This window comes from Neophocaena asiaeorientalis, unplaced genomic scaffold (genome assembly GCF_003031525.2).
Source record: "Neophocaena asiaeorientalis asiaeorientalis breed wild unplaced genomic scaffold, Neophocaena_asiaeorientalis_V1.1 scaffold381, whole genome shotgun sequence".
In the NCBI taxonomy this organism is placed as follows: domain Eukaryota; kingdom Metazoa; phylum Chordata; class Mammalia; order Artiodactyla; family Phocoenidae; genus Neophocaena; species Neophocaena asiaeorientalis.
The window spans coordinates 2,829,470-2,847,782 of record NW_020172812.1 but is presented as its reverse complement, the minus strand read 5'-3'; the positions used below and the strand labels follow the sequence as shown (position 1 = coordinate 2,847,782).

Below are 18,313 nucleotides of genomic sequence, written 5' to 3'. Positions count from 1 at the left end.
TTCTTCACAAAGTGTATATAAAATATGTAAGTTAACTGGCTTGTAACAATCTTTATATCTGGCATATAAAATATTTTTCTAAATCCAGGATAGGTATACTTAAATGATAGAAATATAAAAGAAATTAGCTATTAGAGCAAATCAGTTTATTTTAAACAATTACTAACTGCATTTACTTACATGATCAGTTACACTAATACTATATGAATACTAGCTCAACTATATGCATATATGTCATTAAAATCACAACCATCCAATTTTATCCTCCAAAGAAACCACTTCTAACAGTTATAGTAACAATTTGATGCGTATCCTTCTCAACTTTTTCCTAAGAATAAGCAAATATATTTACAAATACATAAATATATACAGGGGTAAAAGTATACATGCTATTATTTCTCTGGGATAAATACCTAGAACTGGAATTTCTGGACCAAAATGTGTTATACATTTAAAGATTTAAGAGATATTGGCAAATATCTCTATTTAATGTCTCTAAATAACTTTAAAAGGCTATACCAACTTATACTTCCACCAACCACGTTTGCTGATACCCATTTTGGTCAGTACTGAATATTATCAATTACTGAGATTTTGATGAGCTTAATAAACAGAAACTGGTATCTGGTTGTTTTAATTTACATTTCCCTATCTGATAGTAGTCATATATTTATTGGCTGTTTCTATTTATTCTTCTGTAGTACAGCATATAAAATGCCCCAAATTTCTACCAAGTTCTTTCTTTTGTGTTACTAAGTAGACAATTATTAAAAACCTTCTATCTATTTTATAACTGTGACAGATAACATCTCCCAGTATATTGTTTGTCAGTCTGCTATTTGCCTCTGACTTTGTTTACAGTGTCTTTTGCATTAAAATTTTTTTTTTACCTTTAATCTAAATAGATCTGCCAAATTTTCCCTTATGGTTCTAGGCTCCTCATCATCTTAAGACTAGGCTCTTAAGACTAGGCCCCTCATCATCTTCATTTCCCAGAAGTAATAAAAAATATTTCCCCATATTTTCTTCAAATGCCTTAATAGTTTCAATTTTTACATTGGTTATTAATTCAATAGAAGTTTATTTATGAATATGGCATGAGCAGTGAGTGCTCTATTATTATTTCTTCCAAATGGAAAGCTAATTCTCCCAACATATTTAATAATGATGCATCCTTTCCCCATCAATTTAACTGATAATTTCTTATATATTAAATGTGTGTTATTCTAATCTGCTTTGGGGTGTTTCACTCTTTTTTACTGGTCTAACTTACCTATTCCTATGCCAGAACTATCAACTACTAAAAGTAGGCACCAGCCTAGATTGTGAAAAAGGAAAGTTCTATAAAGAAATGAATATTTCTGTCATTCAAACTGTCCTTGAGCATATATAAAAAATCTCCTAATGCACTTTATACAATGCTGACATAGCTCTAATGTCAAAATCTGACATGGATGGCACAAATGGAGAAAAATACTAACCACACTTATGAATATAGATACAAACGTCCTAAACTAAATATCAGCAAATCTAGCACAGCATGAAAATAATAAGTCACCACAGTAAAATTAACTTATTCCAGGAACACAAGCATGGTACAACATTAGGAAATCTACCAACATCATTAATTTCATTATCATATGAAAATGCAGGACTGTTTCTATAACAAAATTTCTTTTCAAAGAATTCAACAGTTATTCCTGAAGGAATCAGTCAATCACACTAAACATGATAAGTATCAGTACCAAATACCAATCATATTGAATGCTGAAACACTAACAGAATTACTGTTAAAATCAGGAATACAGATGCCAATTTTATCCATTTTTATTTAAAATTTATAGGATCTAACTTATGAAATAAGAAATGTTTTTAAAAGCAGTAAATAGATCAGAAGAGCCAAAATTATCATAATTCTGTAGATATGACTATACAGCTAGAAAATCCAAGAGGCTAAAAAATGATTAGAATTAATTAGATCATTTAACAAGGATGCTTAAAATAAAGTAAATGTTTATAAAGAATAAGAAGAGCTTTAAGTAAACTGAACCATAATCAAATTAAACAATGTCAGTTAAATATTTATAATCTGTATTGTGTTGTCATACAGAAAATATTCAGAGTACAAAATTAAGTGTAAACTAAATGGTTTGGGGATTACTTACTACTTCAACCTTATCAGCATGTGCCATTTTTCATAACTCCATGTTGGAGGATTAGAAGATGGGGAAAGAAGAATACTAAAGGGTTGCATGATAACCAGTGAAAATACAAAAGCTGCCTTTTCAATCTAGCAAGAGTGTCATACCCTAGGAGTTCTAACTTGTCCTGGGGTCTAGAAGGTTGAGGAAGCAAATGGAAGCAAAGAGAGGGGAGGCTCTAATACCCTTTGCCCAAATATTTATATTCACTTACCAATCACTAAGGGGCATGGAAAAATTTTAGCCCAGGCCTGAGGAGCTCATGATAACATCTAAGGGCTAGTACCTGGGGACCCAGAAAAGTAAATAAATTAGAAGTATACTGGTTGAAAGACAGAAAGGATAGCCTGATCACAGCAAAAAGTCACGTACATATAAGAATTAAACTAACAGTTAAACTGAGAAAAGATCTAGAAGAGAATGCAAGGGCATATTAATAAAATAAAAAGCAAAAACCAAACCAAACCAAACCCCCAAAGCATACAGAGGGTAAATTTAGGCGGCCATCCAGGTATAGTGATATGGTTCAGAGCATGGGCTTTAGAGCCAGACAGAACTAGGTCTCAATTATAGCTCTGGCATTTATTATGATCTTAAAAAAGGTAGTTAACATCAGTTAACATTATTATTTGTCCTGTAATTAATGTCACAGATGGTTCCAAAATATCAAGATAGTTTCAGATAGTCTAAATAAAGATCAATGAACACAATAGAGTACTAAAGCTGCAAAAGACATAAGAAAGTATCCTACATCTAAATGAGCCTAAAATGCATCTTGGAAATTGATTTTTCAAAATCATTAGCATCGGTCTATTGACCTGGATGATATATTACTTAAACAAACAGAACAATAACAATAAAAACTACACAGCAGAAAAAGTCAAATTATTCCAACCTTTAATTAGCTGGATTCAAGTATGAAACTGTCCTTTACTTCTAAATCTTTCTGTCTTTAAAGGAGTTAAGTAACCTAACTTCACTTTTTTAAGTATTCCCCCAAAGTCTGAATTTTTAAGACATGCCTGAATGCAAAGACTTTTTTATCTTATTTTGAAGCTTTAGCATTTTAAGTATATTATGTATTATATAATATTCCTGTCCAAATCAATGTCAAATTACTCATTTGTATTTTCAAGGTGAGGTGCACAAAAAAGTGCTTCTTATTTTATATGGTGCATTTATCAAGTGAAAATTAATGGATATTTGCTTCAAATTTATAATTTGAAGCAAATATATTTTAGACGATTATAAGTCATGTAATAATGGTAGTACAGAAGCAGATAGAGTACAAAATAACTCTGAAAGAAAAGAACTTGTTTGCAAGGAGGCAGTTCACACTGGTCCAATTTTTGGTCAAATAATATTCTTTCTATATTAGAGAAAAGGTTCTACTGAGGGAAAGTGCTGCCCCCTCTCCACTACCATCCCCCATTCCCATCCTGCAAACTGAGAAGAACCACACTTAATGAGAAATGTTACTGATAAAAATATATTATACACGTAATGATGGGGGGTGGGGGATTGAAAACCACTGTCCTAGAATAAAACACTTAGCAGGAAATCTTAGATTTAAATACGAAAATTCTCTAGACTAAATCACATCTCCCTCACCACATGATATATAAGCTATTTTTGCCACAAGATCACTCTGATCCTACTACAACCTAAATTAGCATCAAATAAGGAATATTCTGTACACAACATATTTGATCAAAAACTTTAGAAGACTTCTATGACCACTATGCTGAACATGAGAAATAGTAAGAGTCGGAACATTCAACTAACATATATTGTGCTGTTAATTGTACTGTCAATTGTGCTGTTAATTTATAAAAGACAGTGTTCAAGGTAAAAAGGCAGATTGACTGAACTGATCATCCCAAACAAAACCATTACAAATTTTAGACAAAGTATTTTTTTAAAAAAAATAACTATTTGAAGGCACTAGAGAATAACCAAAAAGGCAGAAATGAAGAGTCTGACCTTGAAAAATTAAACTACAGTCTGTGAGGTTTATCAATTTATGACTTTTTCCCTGAGGGCATCCCCCAATTCGCAGGTGACAGAAAGCTGCAGCCTTACTGGCTTAAGTGGTCAGAGGGCTGAGTTTGAGGCTAACAGAGTAGGTAGAAAGTTAAAGACAAAATTCCAGAAGGAAGAAAGGCTTAGAGAGCCAAGAACCAAAATCTACATTTAAAACTGACCCAAATCCCTGGCTGGTTGCTAAACTACATGCGCAGAGACTGCAGCTGCTGTCTACACGGAGGAAACAGAGTTCAGGGCCTGAATTAAATGCCCATTAAGAAAACAGGAAGTAAATTTCCCATTAGGCCCAGTTAATTGCCTATTAGAATAAAAATATTTATACAGAGGGATATAAAATCAAAGTCTCTATACTCTATCATTCATAACATCCAAGAGCATAAACAAGAAAATGTGAGCCATATAAAGGAAAATAAGCAGCCAATAGAAACTAAACCTGAGATGACTGAAAAGTTGCAAATAAAATGCAGACTGAATAATACAATGTAGCAAACATTTTAATAATCTTGAATCAATGGGAATACCCAGCAGATGACATAAATCATTGTGGTATCTGCTATAACAGTGAACTATGCTAGGACACTGGTCTCATCTTCTTTGACTCCTTCAGCACGTACCATTGTGTGCCTGTAGTTTTTTGTTTAATTAAATAATTAAATTAATTTTAAACACTCTTACTGTGCTTGTCTTTTACCTTAGACATGACCCCAACAGGTCTGTTTGAAAACTTACTTTAATAAGTCATCTGTATTGCTTTCAGTATTAAAATGAATAGTATTTTTCTACATATGTAAATGGCACATATTGTAATGGGTGAAACCTAGAGTTGACCAGGAAACAATTTTTCGAAAGTTTTTTTTCCACTGTAGTATAAAGGGAGTGCTTTAGCAACATATATCATGATCCTTTAATATTTACACTTTTTGATAAACTAATTTCCTTTCTACAATTTATACCATAGTAATAATAAGAGTAGACTTCTAAGATATTCACGATTTTTAATCGTACTTATTAATGACACTGCAATTTGAGACAGTGAATAAATATTCAGTAATAAGATAATTCTTAAATGATGATGTATTAAGACCATGTATTACTGTGGTTGGCAGAATTCTAAAATGAACCCTCCCCAAGATTTCCTGCCCTAATCCCCAGGACTGTGAATAAGATGAGATATCATGCCCATGATTATGCTAGGTTATATGGCAAAATAAATGTTGCACCTATTTTTAAGGTTACAAATCAGTTTATCTTGGGTTAATTAAATGGGAGACCATGTACATGGGCCTGATCTAGTCAACAAATCCTTTAGAGCAGAGAGTTTTCTCAGCTAGCCAACGAGGGGAAATTAGAGAGCCGCAAAGCTGGAGAAAGGTCTGTTGTGTTATGCTGGCCTTGAAAATGAAGTGCAAGAACAGAAAAATGCCCTCTAGGAGAAGAGTGAGCTCCAGCCAACAGTCAGCAGGAAAACAAGTCCTTTAGTCCTCCAACTGCAAGGAAGCAAATTCTCCACAATTGGAATAATCTTCTAAGGGGATTCTCTCATGACACCCAGGTCAGAACCCAGCCTGACAGACACTTCGATTTCTCTTGTGAAAATCTCAACAAACAACTCAGTTGAATCTGCCTGGACTTCTCATCTTTAAAACTGTGAGCTAGGGCTTCCCTGGTGGCGCAGTGGTTGAGAGTCCGCCTGCCGAGCCCCGGTCCGGGAGGATCCCACATGCCGCAGAGCGGCTGGGCCCGTGAGCCATGGCCCCTGAGCCTGCGTGTCCGGAGCCTGTGCTCCACAACGGGAGAGGCCACAACAGTGAGAGGCCCGCATACCACAAACAAAACAAAACAAAAAAAACTGTGAGCTAGGGCTTCCCTGGTGGTGCAGTGGTTAAGAATCTGCCTGCCAATGCAGGGGGCACGGGTTCGAGCCTTGGTCCGGGAAGATCCCACATGCTACTGAGCACCGAAGCCAGTGTGCCACAACTACTGAGCCTGAGCTCTAGAGCCCACGAGCCACAACTACTGAAGCCCGCATGCCTAGAGCCCATACTCTGCAACAAGAGAAGCCATCGCATTGAGAAGCCCGCGCACTGCAACGAAGACCCAATGCAGCCGTAAATAAATAAATAAACAAATTTATTTTTAAAAAACCTGTGAGCTAATAAATGGGCTGCGTTTTAAGCCACTAAAAAATAATCATAATCATAATAATTAGCAGAATGGTGTTCGATAAATGGCATAAAATAAAAGTTTATGTTTAAAATTAGACTTCATGAACACATCTAAAGAAATGTTAGGCTAAGTTATACACTTACATAACTGCTATTCTGTCTTCATTTGTTCAGAAAAACTTTCAAATTCTGTTAAATATTTTCTTGAAACAAAACCTACCTCCACTGATGACTGGTAATGAAAGGTTCTGATCACTTAGATTTTCTGTTAACATCCACGCTGGAAGGATTCTTTTCCTCTGGGAAGGGTCTGGCTGTTGCTTACTCAAGTCTCTACTTTCATCTAGGAAAGACTAAAAAGGCACCTATATATTAATTGCTAAAAATAATCCTGCATCCTTAATAAAACCATAAAAATTATTTACTTGCAGAAAACTACCATTAAAAAAATCCATCTGGGGCTTCCCTGGTGGCACAGTGGTTGAGAGTCCGCCTGCCGATGCAGGGGACACAGGTTCGTGCCCCGGTCCAGGAGGGTCCCACATGCCGCGAAGCGGCTGGGCCCGTGAGCCATGGCCGCTGAGCCTGCGCGTCCGGAGGCTGCGCTCCGCAGCGGGAGAGGCCACAACAGTGAGAGGCTCGCGTACCGCAAAAAAAAAGAAATCCATCTGCAACTGTGGACTGAGTTGCTCAAAGTTCTCAAAGAAAGAAATTCAATATCTCTATTAGTTGAAGTGTTGGTCGAGTGTGATATTCTCTAGAGCTTAACTTACAAAGAGCAGAAGCAGATCAATGCTATAAATTTTGTCATGATATGTCTAATACCAGTTGTCTTTTCTTTCCTTAAGGAACATGTTATAAATGGATGAGATCTTAAATTTCTTACCACACTATTTGCAGCGGTCTGGGTCTTTCCTATTTCTGTGCTTCTTTCCAGCTGTGGGGCATCAGGTGTCTCATCAGGCAAATCAATCGAGGAAGATTTTGGCGTTTCATTCAATACATCATCTTCATCAAGTATTTGACTGTTTCTATGAAATACAATTGAAATTCATTTATTAATCACTTAAATTTAAAACATTTCTATTGCCTACCATGCCATCATTAAGTGATTCTCCCAAGTACATCTAACTAATGGGTTATGCTACTTTTCTCAGACTTAGGAAGACAAAAAAGCAGATTATAGTATGCTAGAATAAAATACATAGACTAGAATATGTTCCTCATCTTCTGCCCACTCTATCACCATAAAATACATTAATCTTTCCAAAACATGGGCCTAGAAACCACAGCTACTTATAAGATGGGCAATGGCCATCTCTATGAAGGCTTAAGAGTTATTTACTTACTATATAGTATTTGTTCGGATTGTCCATAAAAGTTAAGATCTCCTCCAAGTATCCAAAAAGAAAATGCAAACTGTAAGAACATCAGCTAAGCTAGTTAGGCTCTTGAAGAAAAAAGAAATAAAATCCTGAGGTCAAGTTCACACACAGCTGCTACTGGGGTCCTGGCCAGTGCAGCCACTTGTGAAATCTCCCCAAACTTGTCGTCTGACACAGGAGCATCCACGGTCACATGTGGAACATACTAGCAGAACCAATTACCTCCTACTTGCTGCAAAGTGTGGTAAGATCATCCAAAGTTCTGGATCATTATTCTTTATGTATGCATAGAGATGATCCAACAGACTTATCTTTTTCTTGTTTTTTCATTGATCATTATTCTTTATGTATGCATAGAGATGATCCAACAGACTTATCTTTTTCTTGTTTTTTCGTTTTTTTGTTTTTTTTGCAGTACGCGGGTCTCTCACTGCTGTGCCTCCCCGCCCCCCCGTCGCGGAGCACAGGCTCCGGATGCGCAGGCTCAGCGGCCATGGCTCACGGGCCCAGCCGCTCCGCGGCACGCGGGGTCCCCCCAGACCCGGGCATGAACCTGCATCCCCTGCGTCGGCAGGTGGACTCTCAACCACTGTGCCACCAGGGAAGCCCCAGACTTATCTTTTTGAAAATTTGAAAATATAGATGGAAATACCACTCAGAAATAAAAAGGAAAAAAGTATGATATGTACATCAACTTGGATGAATCTCAAAGGCAGTTTGCTAAGTGAAAGAAGCCAGACACAAAAAGTACATATCGTATGAATCCATGCATATGTCATTCTGAAGAGGTAAAGCTACAAGGACAGAAATCAGATCAGAAGTCACCAGAAACAGTGGGTGGCGGAGGGGAATGACCACAAAGAGGCAAGAGGGAATTTTCTGGGGAAATGAAAATGTTCTATATCTCACTGTGGTGGTACTTACATGACTACACAAATTTGTCAAAGTGCATTGAATTATACATTTAAAAGGGGTGAATTTTACTATGGGTAAAATGTTCCTCAGTAACACTAACATTAAAAAACTTTGTCTAGCTGAGAAAAGAATAATTAATGGCTTGTTTTATTTGTTTTAGTGTATCTTATAGGAATAACCTCCTTCAAAGGCAGACTCGAATTCATGGCAGGAATCAGTCAAAAGAGAACAACTTACTTAGACTAAATTTCCCTACAACACCACTGTTTTAGTTCATTCAATAAATATTTTTTAAATACCTAGGGTGTGTCAGACACTGTGCCAGGCACTGGGGACTCAGAGTTGAAAATGTATGATTGCATGAAATTGCACTCCCATCACAATATTCAAATCCATTTTACTCACAACACACAGGTGTGCTTCCAAATTCTGATTTTTTCCTCAAACTTTCTTAATATTTAATTTGAAAAATATTAAGAAACACTCCAGAGAAATGCAATGGCTTTTTACAACTTACAGTGTTACAAATTAAGCAACATCATCCATTCCATTTCTAGTTTTTCTATTCTGGCATAAATTCAAGACTAATACACACACATCCTATAGCCATAGGGAATTTTTATTAATATTTACCAAGAATAAATATAACAACAAAAAAAATCCTATCCCAGAACAAAATTCCAACATTTAGTTTCAAATAGATCAAAGTGCAAATTATTCTCTTATACTTTTATTTAAATATAAATATTGTCACTGTGATATGGACATATTCTTAAATTATCTTCAAATACTTCCTCCTCAAGCAGTCAACTATCACAGATTTATAATACAGTGTAACCAGAATTTGTTAAAAAATAAAAACTTGGAATTTAATCTAAATACAATATAACAAAGGTAAATGAGTTACCCTTTTCTTTGGTAATAGCTATCAAGACATAATTCACATAATCATGAAATTCATGCTGTTAAAGTATAAAATTCAATAGTTTTAGTATATTGCAAAGTTATACAATGATCACCAATATCTAATTTTGGAACATATTCATCACCTCAAAAAGAAATCCCATATGCATCAGCAGTCACTTCCCATTCTCTTCTCCAGCCCCAGCAACTGCTAATCTACTTTCTGTCTCTAGAGATTTACATTTTCAGAAACTTCATATAGATGGAATCATACAAGTTGTTTGTATACAGATGTTTTCAATTCCTTTGGGTACATTCCTAGGAGTGCAATTGCTGTGTCACATGTAATTCTGCGTTTAAAATTTTGAGGAACTGCCAGAATGTGTTCCAAAGAGGCATTAACACTTTACAACCCACTACCAAAGCATAAGAGTTCCAATCTCTCCACAACCTCATCAACACTTGTTATTATGTCTTTTTTACCATAGCTACCCTACTGAACGTGAAATGGTATCTCATTGTGGCTCTGATTAGCATTTCATGTTGAGCATCTTTTCATGTGCTTATTGGCCAGTCGGGTATTTTCCCTGAAGAAATGTCTACTCAAATTTAGTATGCATTTTGAAATTGGGTTGTCTTTTTATTACTGTGCTGTAAAAGTTCTTTACATATTCTAGATAGAAGTCCCCTATCAGATATATGACTTGCAAATGTTCTCTCTCCTTCTGTGGGTTGTCTTTTCACTTCCTTGATGGTATCCTTAGAAGCACAGAAGTTTTTAACTGTGATGAAGTCCAATTTATCTATTTTGTTTGCTTGTGCTTTTGTTCTTATATCTAAGAAATCATTGCCTAATCCAAGGTCACAAAAATTTATACTTGTGTTTTTTTCTAAGCATTTCATAGTTTTAGCTCTTATATTAGGTCTGTGGTGCATTTTAAGTTTATTTTTTCTATGTTGTGAGGTAGGAGTCTAACTTCATTCTTTTGCATTTGTCCCAGCACCACTTATTGAGAAGGCTACTCTTTTCTCCATTTAAATGTTTTGGCACTCTTGTAGAAAATTAATTGGCCATAGTGTAAGGGTTTATATCTGGACCCTCAACTATATTCCACTGACCTGTATGTCTTTCTTCACACCAGTACTACACTGTCTTGATTACTGTAGCTTTGTAGCAGGTTTTGAAATTATGAAGTGTGAATCTTCCAACTCTTCTTCTTTTTAAAGACTGTTTTGGCAATTAAGTTATTCTTAACTCTTAAAGATATATTCCAAGTTATATTTAAATATAAGTTATATATTTTGTCTTTAATACAAAATGTACTGCTAATATGTATGAGCTGGATCTAAAAGTAAGTTTTAAAATAATTATAAATGAATTGTAAACATGCACATTTTCATATTACAATGGCATTTTCATCAACATTTTATTGTTTTGTCCTGTCCAAAATTAAAGTGATTAAAATTAGCTATTTATATGGAATCTAAGTATTAAGAACTTTAACAATTTGAAAGAAAAATGTAATTTGGTACAAAAGATTTACTTTCCTTTCCTCAACAGTGTTTTAAAGAAAATAATCCCTCTAGAGAGAGAATGTTATACTTCCTTATCAGCAATGAAATTCAGATAAAGAAAATGTTATACAATATTTCATTCATGTATTCAAGAAGCCAATGCCTGCTAAGCACCCACTACTGGGGAAGCAATAGGAATGCAAAATTAATGTTGGTCCTTCTATATGAAATACGTCAAAATTTAATTAGCTAAAATCTAAAACTTTTTTTTGGCTTTCTTACTTCAACTTCTCAAAAAAGTATGGATTTTAGTACTTCTCACAGAATAATTTCATAGAAACATATACAGAAAAGAGTGAAAAATGAACACACTAGAGCTGATATATACAGACCCATATGCTCTCATTGAGTTCATTATGAATGGGATTTATTATACAGAATGTAAACACTACATGAAAAGCATGTTGACATGAGTGAAGTGAGAACCTAAAGAAATGACAAGCTTTTGTACGGTTGTTTTGTTGTTCAAATCTCTTTCTTAAATTCATAACTGGTTGGAAGAAAAAATTTACAATGATGTCAGGGGTCCTTACAACTGACACAAAGCACATAGGTTTTCTTTTCTGTTCTTATTCAAATTTAAAAATATTTCAACATGTAGAAATATAGAGAAAATATAATGTATGTATTCTATCTACCTATCTATTAATATAAATACTTCTGTATCCACCACCCAAAGAGAAACATTTTGTCATATTTGCTCCAGATTAATTATAAATACAATCAAAGCTTCCTCTGTGTCCAGCCTCAATCTTGTTCCTCTCCCTCTCATCCCTTCTTTGAAGGAAAATTATTCTGATTTTATTATTCACATGCATGTCCTTATACTTTTACTACTATATGTATACATCCATTACTTGTGTATATATATATATACACATAATATATATATTATTCATGAAGTAATCCAAATAATCCATAATACACAGGTATAATATGTAATATATATCTATATACAAACGGTGTATGCTTTATATATATGTAATCTTTTTGTTTGTTTTTTTCCTCAACATTACATTGTGGAGATTTATCCACATTTTAACCTGGAGCTCTCTCTAGTTCATTCACTTTCACTCCATTTTAAAACTACACCAAATTTATTTAGCCACTCTCCAAGTGTCTTCACTATTAGAATGACTGCTATAGTAAGCTTTCTTATACAGTCAGGGAAGTCAGTAAGAGCTATAGTCCTAGTCAGCTTGTATTTGAATTCTCTGTCACATATTAGCTATGAGACCTTGGGCAAGTCTCAAACCTTCTGTGTCTCAGTTTCCTTATCTGTAATATAGGGATTTTAACAGTACCTATTCCTTATAAAGATGGTTGTGAAGATTAAAAACTTCATACGTGTAAATCTTACACAACAGTACAACGGTGTTTTTATGAGGTAGACACTACAAAATGGAGCTAGTTCTAAAATATATGAGAATCCCAATGGTATCAAAAAATGTCTAAAATATATTTCAATACTTCCACAGTCTAAGACATGGTTCACTCCCCCTTGCTAGAGGATAGCAGCCTTTCTTTGTCTGGAGACCAGGCAGCTGCCTCCTAATGGTATACCTGTCATGATAATATTTGCCTTCCTCAAGACCTGCCCTCCCACCCCTCGTGGCTTCTACTCCAATAACCAAGGTCAACTCATCATTACCTGACTAGAAAAGTACTGTCCCTACTTCAACAGGAAAGCAAATATTTACTAAAGAGCTACAGGACCTGGCTAATATGTACTGATAGAAACCAGAAGAGCATGCCCAAGCATAGATCTTGAAGATGCTAAAACAGGGGATGCAGAATAAAACTGGAAAAAAAACACTGCAACCTGTCCTGCAACCTGGGATTTAAGATACTGGCAAGGACACCTGAAGCCAGTCCTAATATACAGCTGAAATGGCTTGTTCATGCTTGGAAAAAGAATATGTTTACAGTAAATAGAGTAGAAATAGAGAATGCCCTGGCATGATACTGAAAAGGGGGTCAATAGGCTCTAAGAGGTGGGCATGCTAAAATGGACTTATTACATGAGACTAGAGAATCCCCCACCTGACCATGTTCCCCAGAAGGGCCCAGAACACTAAGCTATAAGGTACATACTAGTGAGGCAGTGTTGAAGAGCTCAATGGTAACTGCCTCTATAGGTCAATGTTGATGGTAGGACAGGCTGCCAAGAACAAGGCTCTTTAGCAACAATGGAGATGACAGCATTCTAGAATTGTAGAGGCCAGGTGGTTAGCATTTAACCATCAGAGGCTAAGTGGACATTATTTGCATAACAGTCAGCAAAGTTGTAATGGCACTGATCTATAAGCACCTTTAACAATGGCTATCCACCCAGCTAGAGATTACATTGCCCAGCTTTCCTTGCAACTCCGTGTAGCCATGTGCCAAACAACCCGATCAAAACGTGGGCAGAAGACTTAAATAGGCATTTTTCCAAAGAAAACATATAGATTACTAACAGGAACATGAAAAGTTGCTTAACATCACTAATTATTAGAGAAATGCAAATAAAACACCATGAGATATCACTTCACACCAGTCAGAATGGCTATCATCAAAACGTGTACAAATAACAAGTGTTGGTGAGGCTGTGGAGAAAAGGGAACCCTTGTGCACTGTTTAAGACTACAAATTGGTGCAGCCACTACGGAAAACACTACAGAGGTTCCTCAAAAAACTAAAAATAGAACTACCATATGATCCAGCAATTCCATTCCTGGCTATGTATCCTAGAAAAACAAAAACACTAATTCGAAAAGATACATGCACCCTGATGTTCATAGCAGCACTATTTACAACAGCCAAGATATGGAAGCAGCCCAAGTGCCCATCAACAGATGAATGGCCTGTTGTTATACAAAGATACATATATATATACATATATATATATACATATACATACACACACGTACACACACACACACACACACAATGGAATATTACTCATCCATAAAAAACAATAAAATTCTGCCATTTGCAACAATATGCAGGGACCTAGAGAGTTTTACATTAGTGAAATAAGTCAGACAGGGAAAGACAAATACTGTACGTTATCACTTGTATGTGGATTCTAAAAAATACAACAAATGAATGTATATAGCAAAACAGAAAGAGACTCACAGATATAGAAAACAAACTAGTGTATACCACTAGGGAGAGGGAAGGGAGATGAGCAAGATAGTGTTATGGGATTAAGAGATAGAAACTACTGTGAATAAAATGGATAAGCGAAAGGATATATTGTACAGCACAGGGAATTACAGCCATCTCTCAGTAATAACTTTAAACGGAGTATAATCTATAAAAATACTGAATCACTATGCTGTACACCTGAAACTAATATAATATTATAAATCAACTATAATTTTTAAAACGACAGAGAATATATCCATCACCCCCAAAAAGTTCCCTTGTGGCCCCCCTTCCTAGTCAATCCTCCAGAAATAAACATTGATGGATTAGTTTTCTTATAATAGAACGTAATATAAATGTAACTATACAGTAGGTATTGTTTTGTGCCTTGCTTCCTCAGGATTTTCTAAATAGACAATCATGTCATCTGCAAATAAAGACAGTTTTGCTTCTTTCTTTCCAGTATGATGCACTTTATTTCTTTTTCTTGCTTTACTGGACTGGCTAGGACCTCCAGTCAACATGGAATAGAAGTTGTGCAAATGGGTATCTTTGTTTTGTTCCCAACTGTAGGGAGAGAACTTTTCAATACTTCACTACTAAGCATTTTTTTATAGGAAGGAAATTTCCTTCTTTTCCTAGTTTTCTCTAAGGTTTTTTTAACAGGTATTAAATTTTTGTCACAATTGTTTTTAGGCATCTACTGGAATGACAGTTCTTTAATCTGTTATAGTGAATTTCACTGATTGGTTTTTTTTTTTATATATATGATAAATTCACCTTGCATTTCTTAGACAAATTTCACTTGGTCATAGTGTATTAAAATCCATTTCACACATTGCTGGGTTTGACTTCTAAATATTTTGTTATAAGCAATGTGGGTTTGTATTTACTTTTCTTGTAATGTTCTTGTCTGATTTTGGTATCAGGATTATGGAAGCTTCATAAAATGAGTGGGGAAGTGTACTCTCTTCTATTTTGGAGAACAAAGTATAATATTGGTATTATTTGTACCTTGTAAGTTTAAGAGAAATCACTAGTGAAGTTCCTTGCAGGAAATTCTTAAATCGGGAACTCAATTTCTTTAATGGACATAAGAGTCATCAGATTTTCTATTTCTTCCTGTATCAGTTTTGGTAAATTGTGTTTTTCAAGGAATGCATCCATTCATTTAGGCTATCAGTTTTACTGGCATAAAGTTTTACATAATTATTTCTTCATTATTCTTTTAAGGTCTGCAGGATCAGTAGTGATATTGCCTCTTCCATTCCTGATATTGATAATTTGTGTTTTCCAGCTTCTTTTTCTTGGTAAGCCTTGTCAATTTTATCAATTTTATTAGTCTTTTCAGAAAACTAACTTTAGGCTTTGTTGATCTTCCTTGTTATTTGTCTATGTTCTATTTCGTTGATTTCTAGTCCTATTCTTATTGTTTCCTTTTTTCTGTCTATTTTGGGATTAATTTACTCCTGTTTGTCTATCTTCTTAAAATAGAAGCAAAGGGCATCATTTTTACCTCTTTTTTCTCTTCTAATATAGGCATTTAATATAAATTTCCCTCAAAGGACTACTTTAGATATATTTCACAAATGTTTTTGTTATGTTTTCAGTATTATTCTGTTCAAAATGTTTTCTAATTGCCCTTGTGATTTCTCTTGGATCCAGAGGTTACCTAGGTATGTGCTGTTTAATTTCAAAACACTTGAAGATTTTCCTAGATATTGTATTTTTATTGATTTTTAAATTTAATACCAGTGCCGTCAAAGAACACACTCTATATAATTTTGTCCATCTACTTCTATAGGTCCAGTTTAAGTATTCTATAATTTAAAAGCTAAAACAAAGGCGAATAATCTGCTAATGACTGCCTCAACAAAACTAGTGCATTAATTTCAATTTTACATCAGCTATTTATTGTAACCTCATTTCATCCATTTCCCTATTCTATATTTTCTGTTATTTTTATAAGAAATAAGAGTTATACAAGCATAATCTAAAACAGAGGTTAATACCTTAAGAAAATTTTAAAAACTAAAAAAAAAGATTAAGAAAATGTAGTCAGTTTCAAATTAACTATCCTGGTTATTGTTAGATGCGAAATATACTCTAAACACAATGGTAAAAGATACAACATATGGAAGCAATCACTATTGAGGCATAAGTTTCCAAAATCTAATGTTTTCTAGAAACACACACACACACACGCTCACCATGTAAGACCTATCGCCAATATAGTTGAATTCTAGAGTGGTTTCTACTGAAGCTTTTGTGGATGACTAAGGAATTAGATTACAAATACCATTACTTAATTGCATTTCATCAGGCAATCTTACCTTAATACACACACACACACACACGCTCACCATGTAAGACCTATCGCCAATATAGTTGAATTCTAGAGTGGTTTCTACTGAAGGTTTTGTGGATGACTGAGGAATTAGATTACAATACCGTTACTTAATTGCATTTCATCAGGCAATCTTACCTTAAAGTACATTCCACTTCCATTTCAGAATGTGTAGACAAAACACGAAAAATGTATTTGTCAACTAATAAAGAGAAACTATCTCCAGGATTCAACCAGTGCCATAGATTTGTCTTCAATGGTAAGAGCTGGCTCTTCTCAGAAGACTGATAAAAGCACGGATTTGTATGTATCTAACAAATTAAAGAAAAAGAATACAGTGATGTAGTAACTCAAAATCATGACAAAACTACAACTAAACATGAACTGATTCAAAATTTGTGTCAAAACAATTCTAAGTATAAACTTAAAAGTCTAATAAATCTGGCACTTCTAAGTATCATAATTATTATCTAAACATAAAAAAATAGTTGTAACATACCTCCCATTTCTCTAGGAATCAAAGAAAAAAGCAAAGTTATCAATTAACTGGTTAAAAGATACTTCTATTTTGTTTGAGAGATGACTGGACATTGGAAAGAGAAACATGAAAAATAATTATCAGTATGGAAACTGAGTCGCCCAATTTTGATATCCAAAATTCACTAATCTCTTGAAAATTCTTTTCTGCTTATTTTCCCCTAATAATTTCTTACTATGATTAAAAAATGAGAAACTATGGGAAGGAAATTCTTGATCAAATTTCTCAAGCAAACAACATACCTTTTTTCTTTACTCCTCACAGAGGAATCTTCTTATTTTGTTTAAATGAAATTCCCCTCTGAAGATCATCATCCATATTCAAATTGCAAGAGGTAAATATATCTCAATGTCAAAGCTATTACAATATTCCCTATTTTGAATTATGTTTCCACTGATTACCTCATGTTAGCAAAGATAATGAGAGTTGCCTCCATAATTAACACCTATTGAAAGGCATCTTAAAAATTCTAACTAAAATCAAGCTGAATTTAGCCATCTCCAGAATAGCCTTCTTGTCATCTAAACCACTGGGCCTTTTAATAAGCTTTAGCATATACCAAAGCAATCCACATTAATGCAGATCTTCAGTTTTTTAAAAGAATTTTACATAGAGCAACTCCCCCTACCACCCATTCATCTGTCTACTTCATCAGTATAAATGACTTTTTTCTAGAGACATCAACCATCTCTCCATTTAAAGCAAGGTAAATGTCACCCTGAGATTGGACATATGACAAACATTCTCAGTTCTTCTATTTATACTTCATTAAAGTATCTTGAGATACAACTAAATTTTCACACATCAAAACTTTTTCTGATCCCAACCATTTAATATATCTATAGGTGTTAAGATACGTTTTATTCACCCTGAGTTTGAACAGACTAGAAATGAGTATAAATTCAGTAGGTAAAAACTTCTGTTCCTACTGTAAAAAATATTCATTATGGAAAAATTAAGGAAACTTATAATAGTCCTCTTTTTAATGTATTTTGAAATTCTAGAAATGCATCAGTATTTTTTTTTCTTTTTACCCCTCAAAAATTTTCTTTTCATTGGGAAACTTGGTTAAAATTTTTATTAAATATAGTTACTTACATTTTTTA

The 18,313-nt window shown here is 34.4% G+C and overlaps 1 protein-coding gene across 3 annotated transcripts in view; it reads right to left on the bottom strand.

Annotated features, from left to right (window-relative positions):
* The window catches only part of APLF (aprataxin and PNKP like factor), an 86,092-nt gene that overhangs the window by 44,576 nt on the left and 23,203 nt on the right, over nt 1-18,313 (bottom strand). For all 3 annotated transcript variants that reach the window (XM_024741627.1, XM_024741626.1, XM_024741625.1), the window contains exons 3-5: nt 16,808-16,980; nt 7,299-7,443; nt 6,633-6,765 (exon numbers count right to left, since the gene is read on the bottom strand). In XM_024741627.1, the coding sequence (XP_024597395.1) occupies nt 6,633-6,765; nt 7,299-7,443; nt 16,808-16,980 (451 nt within the window). The remainder of the gene's footprint in view (nt 1-6,632; nt 6,766-7,298; nt 7,444-16,807; nt 16,981-18,313) is intronic.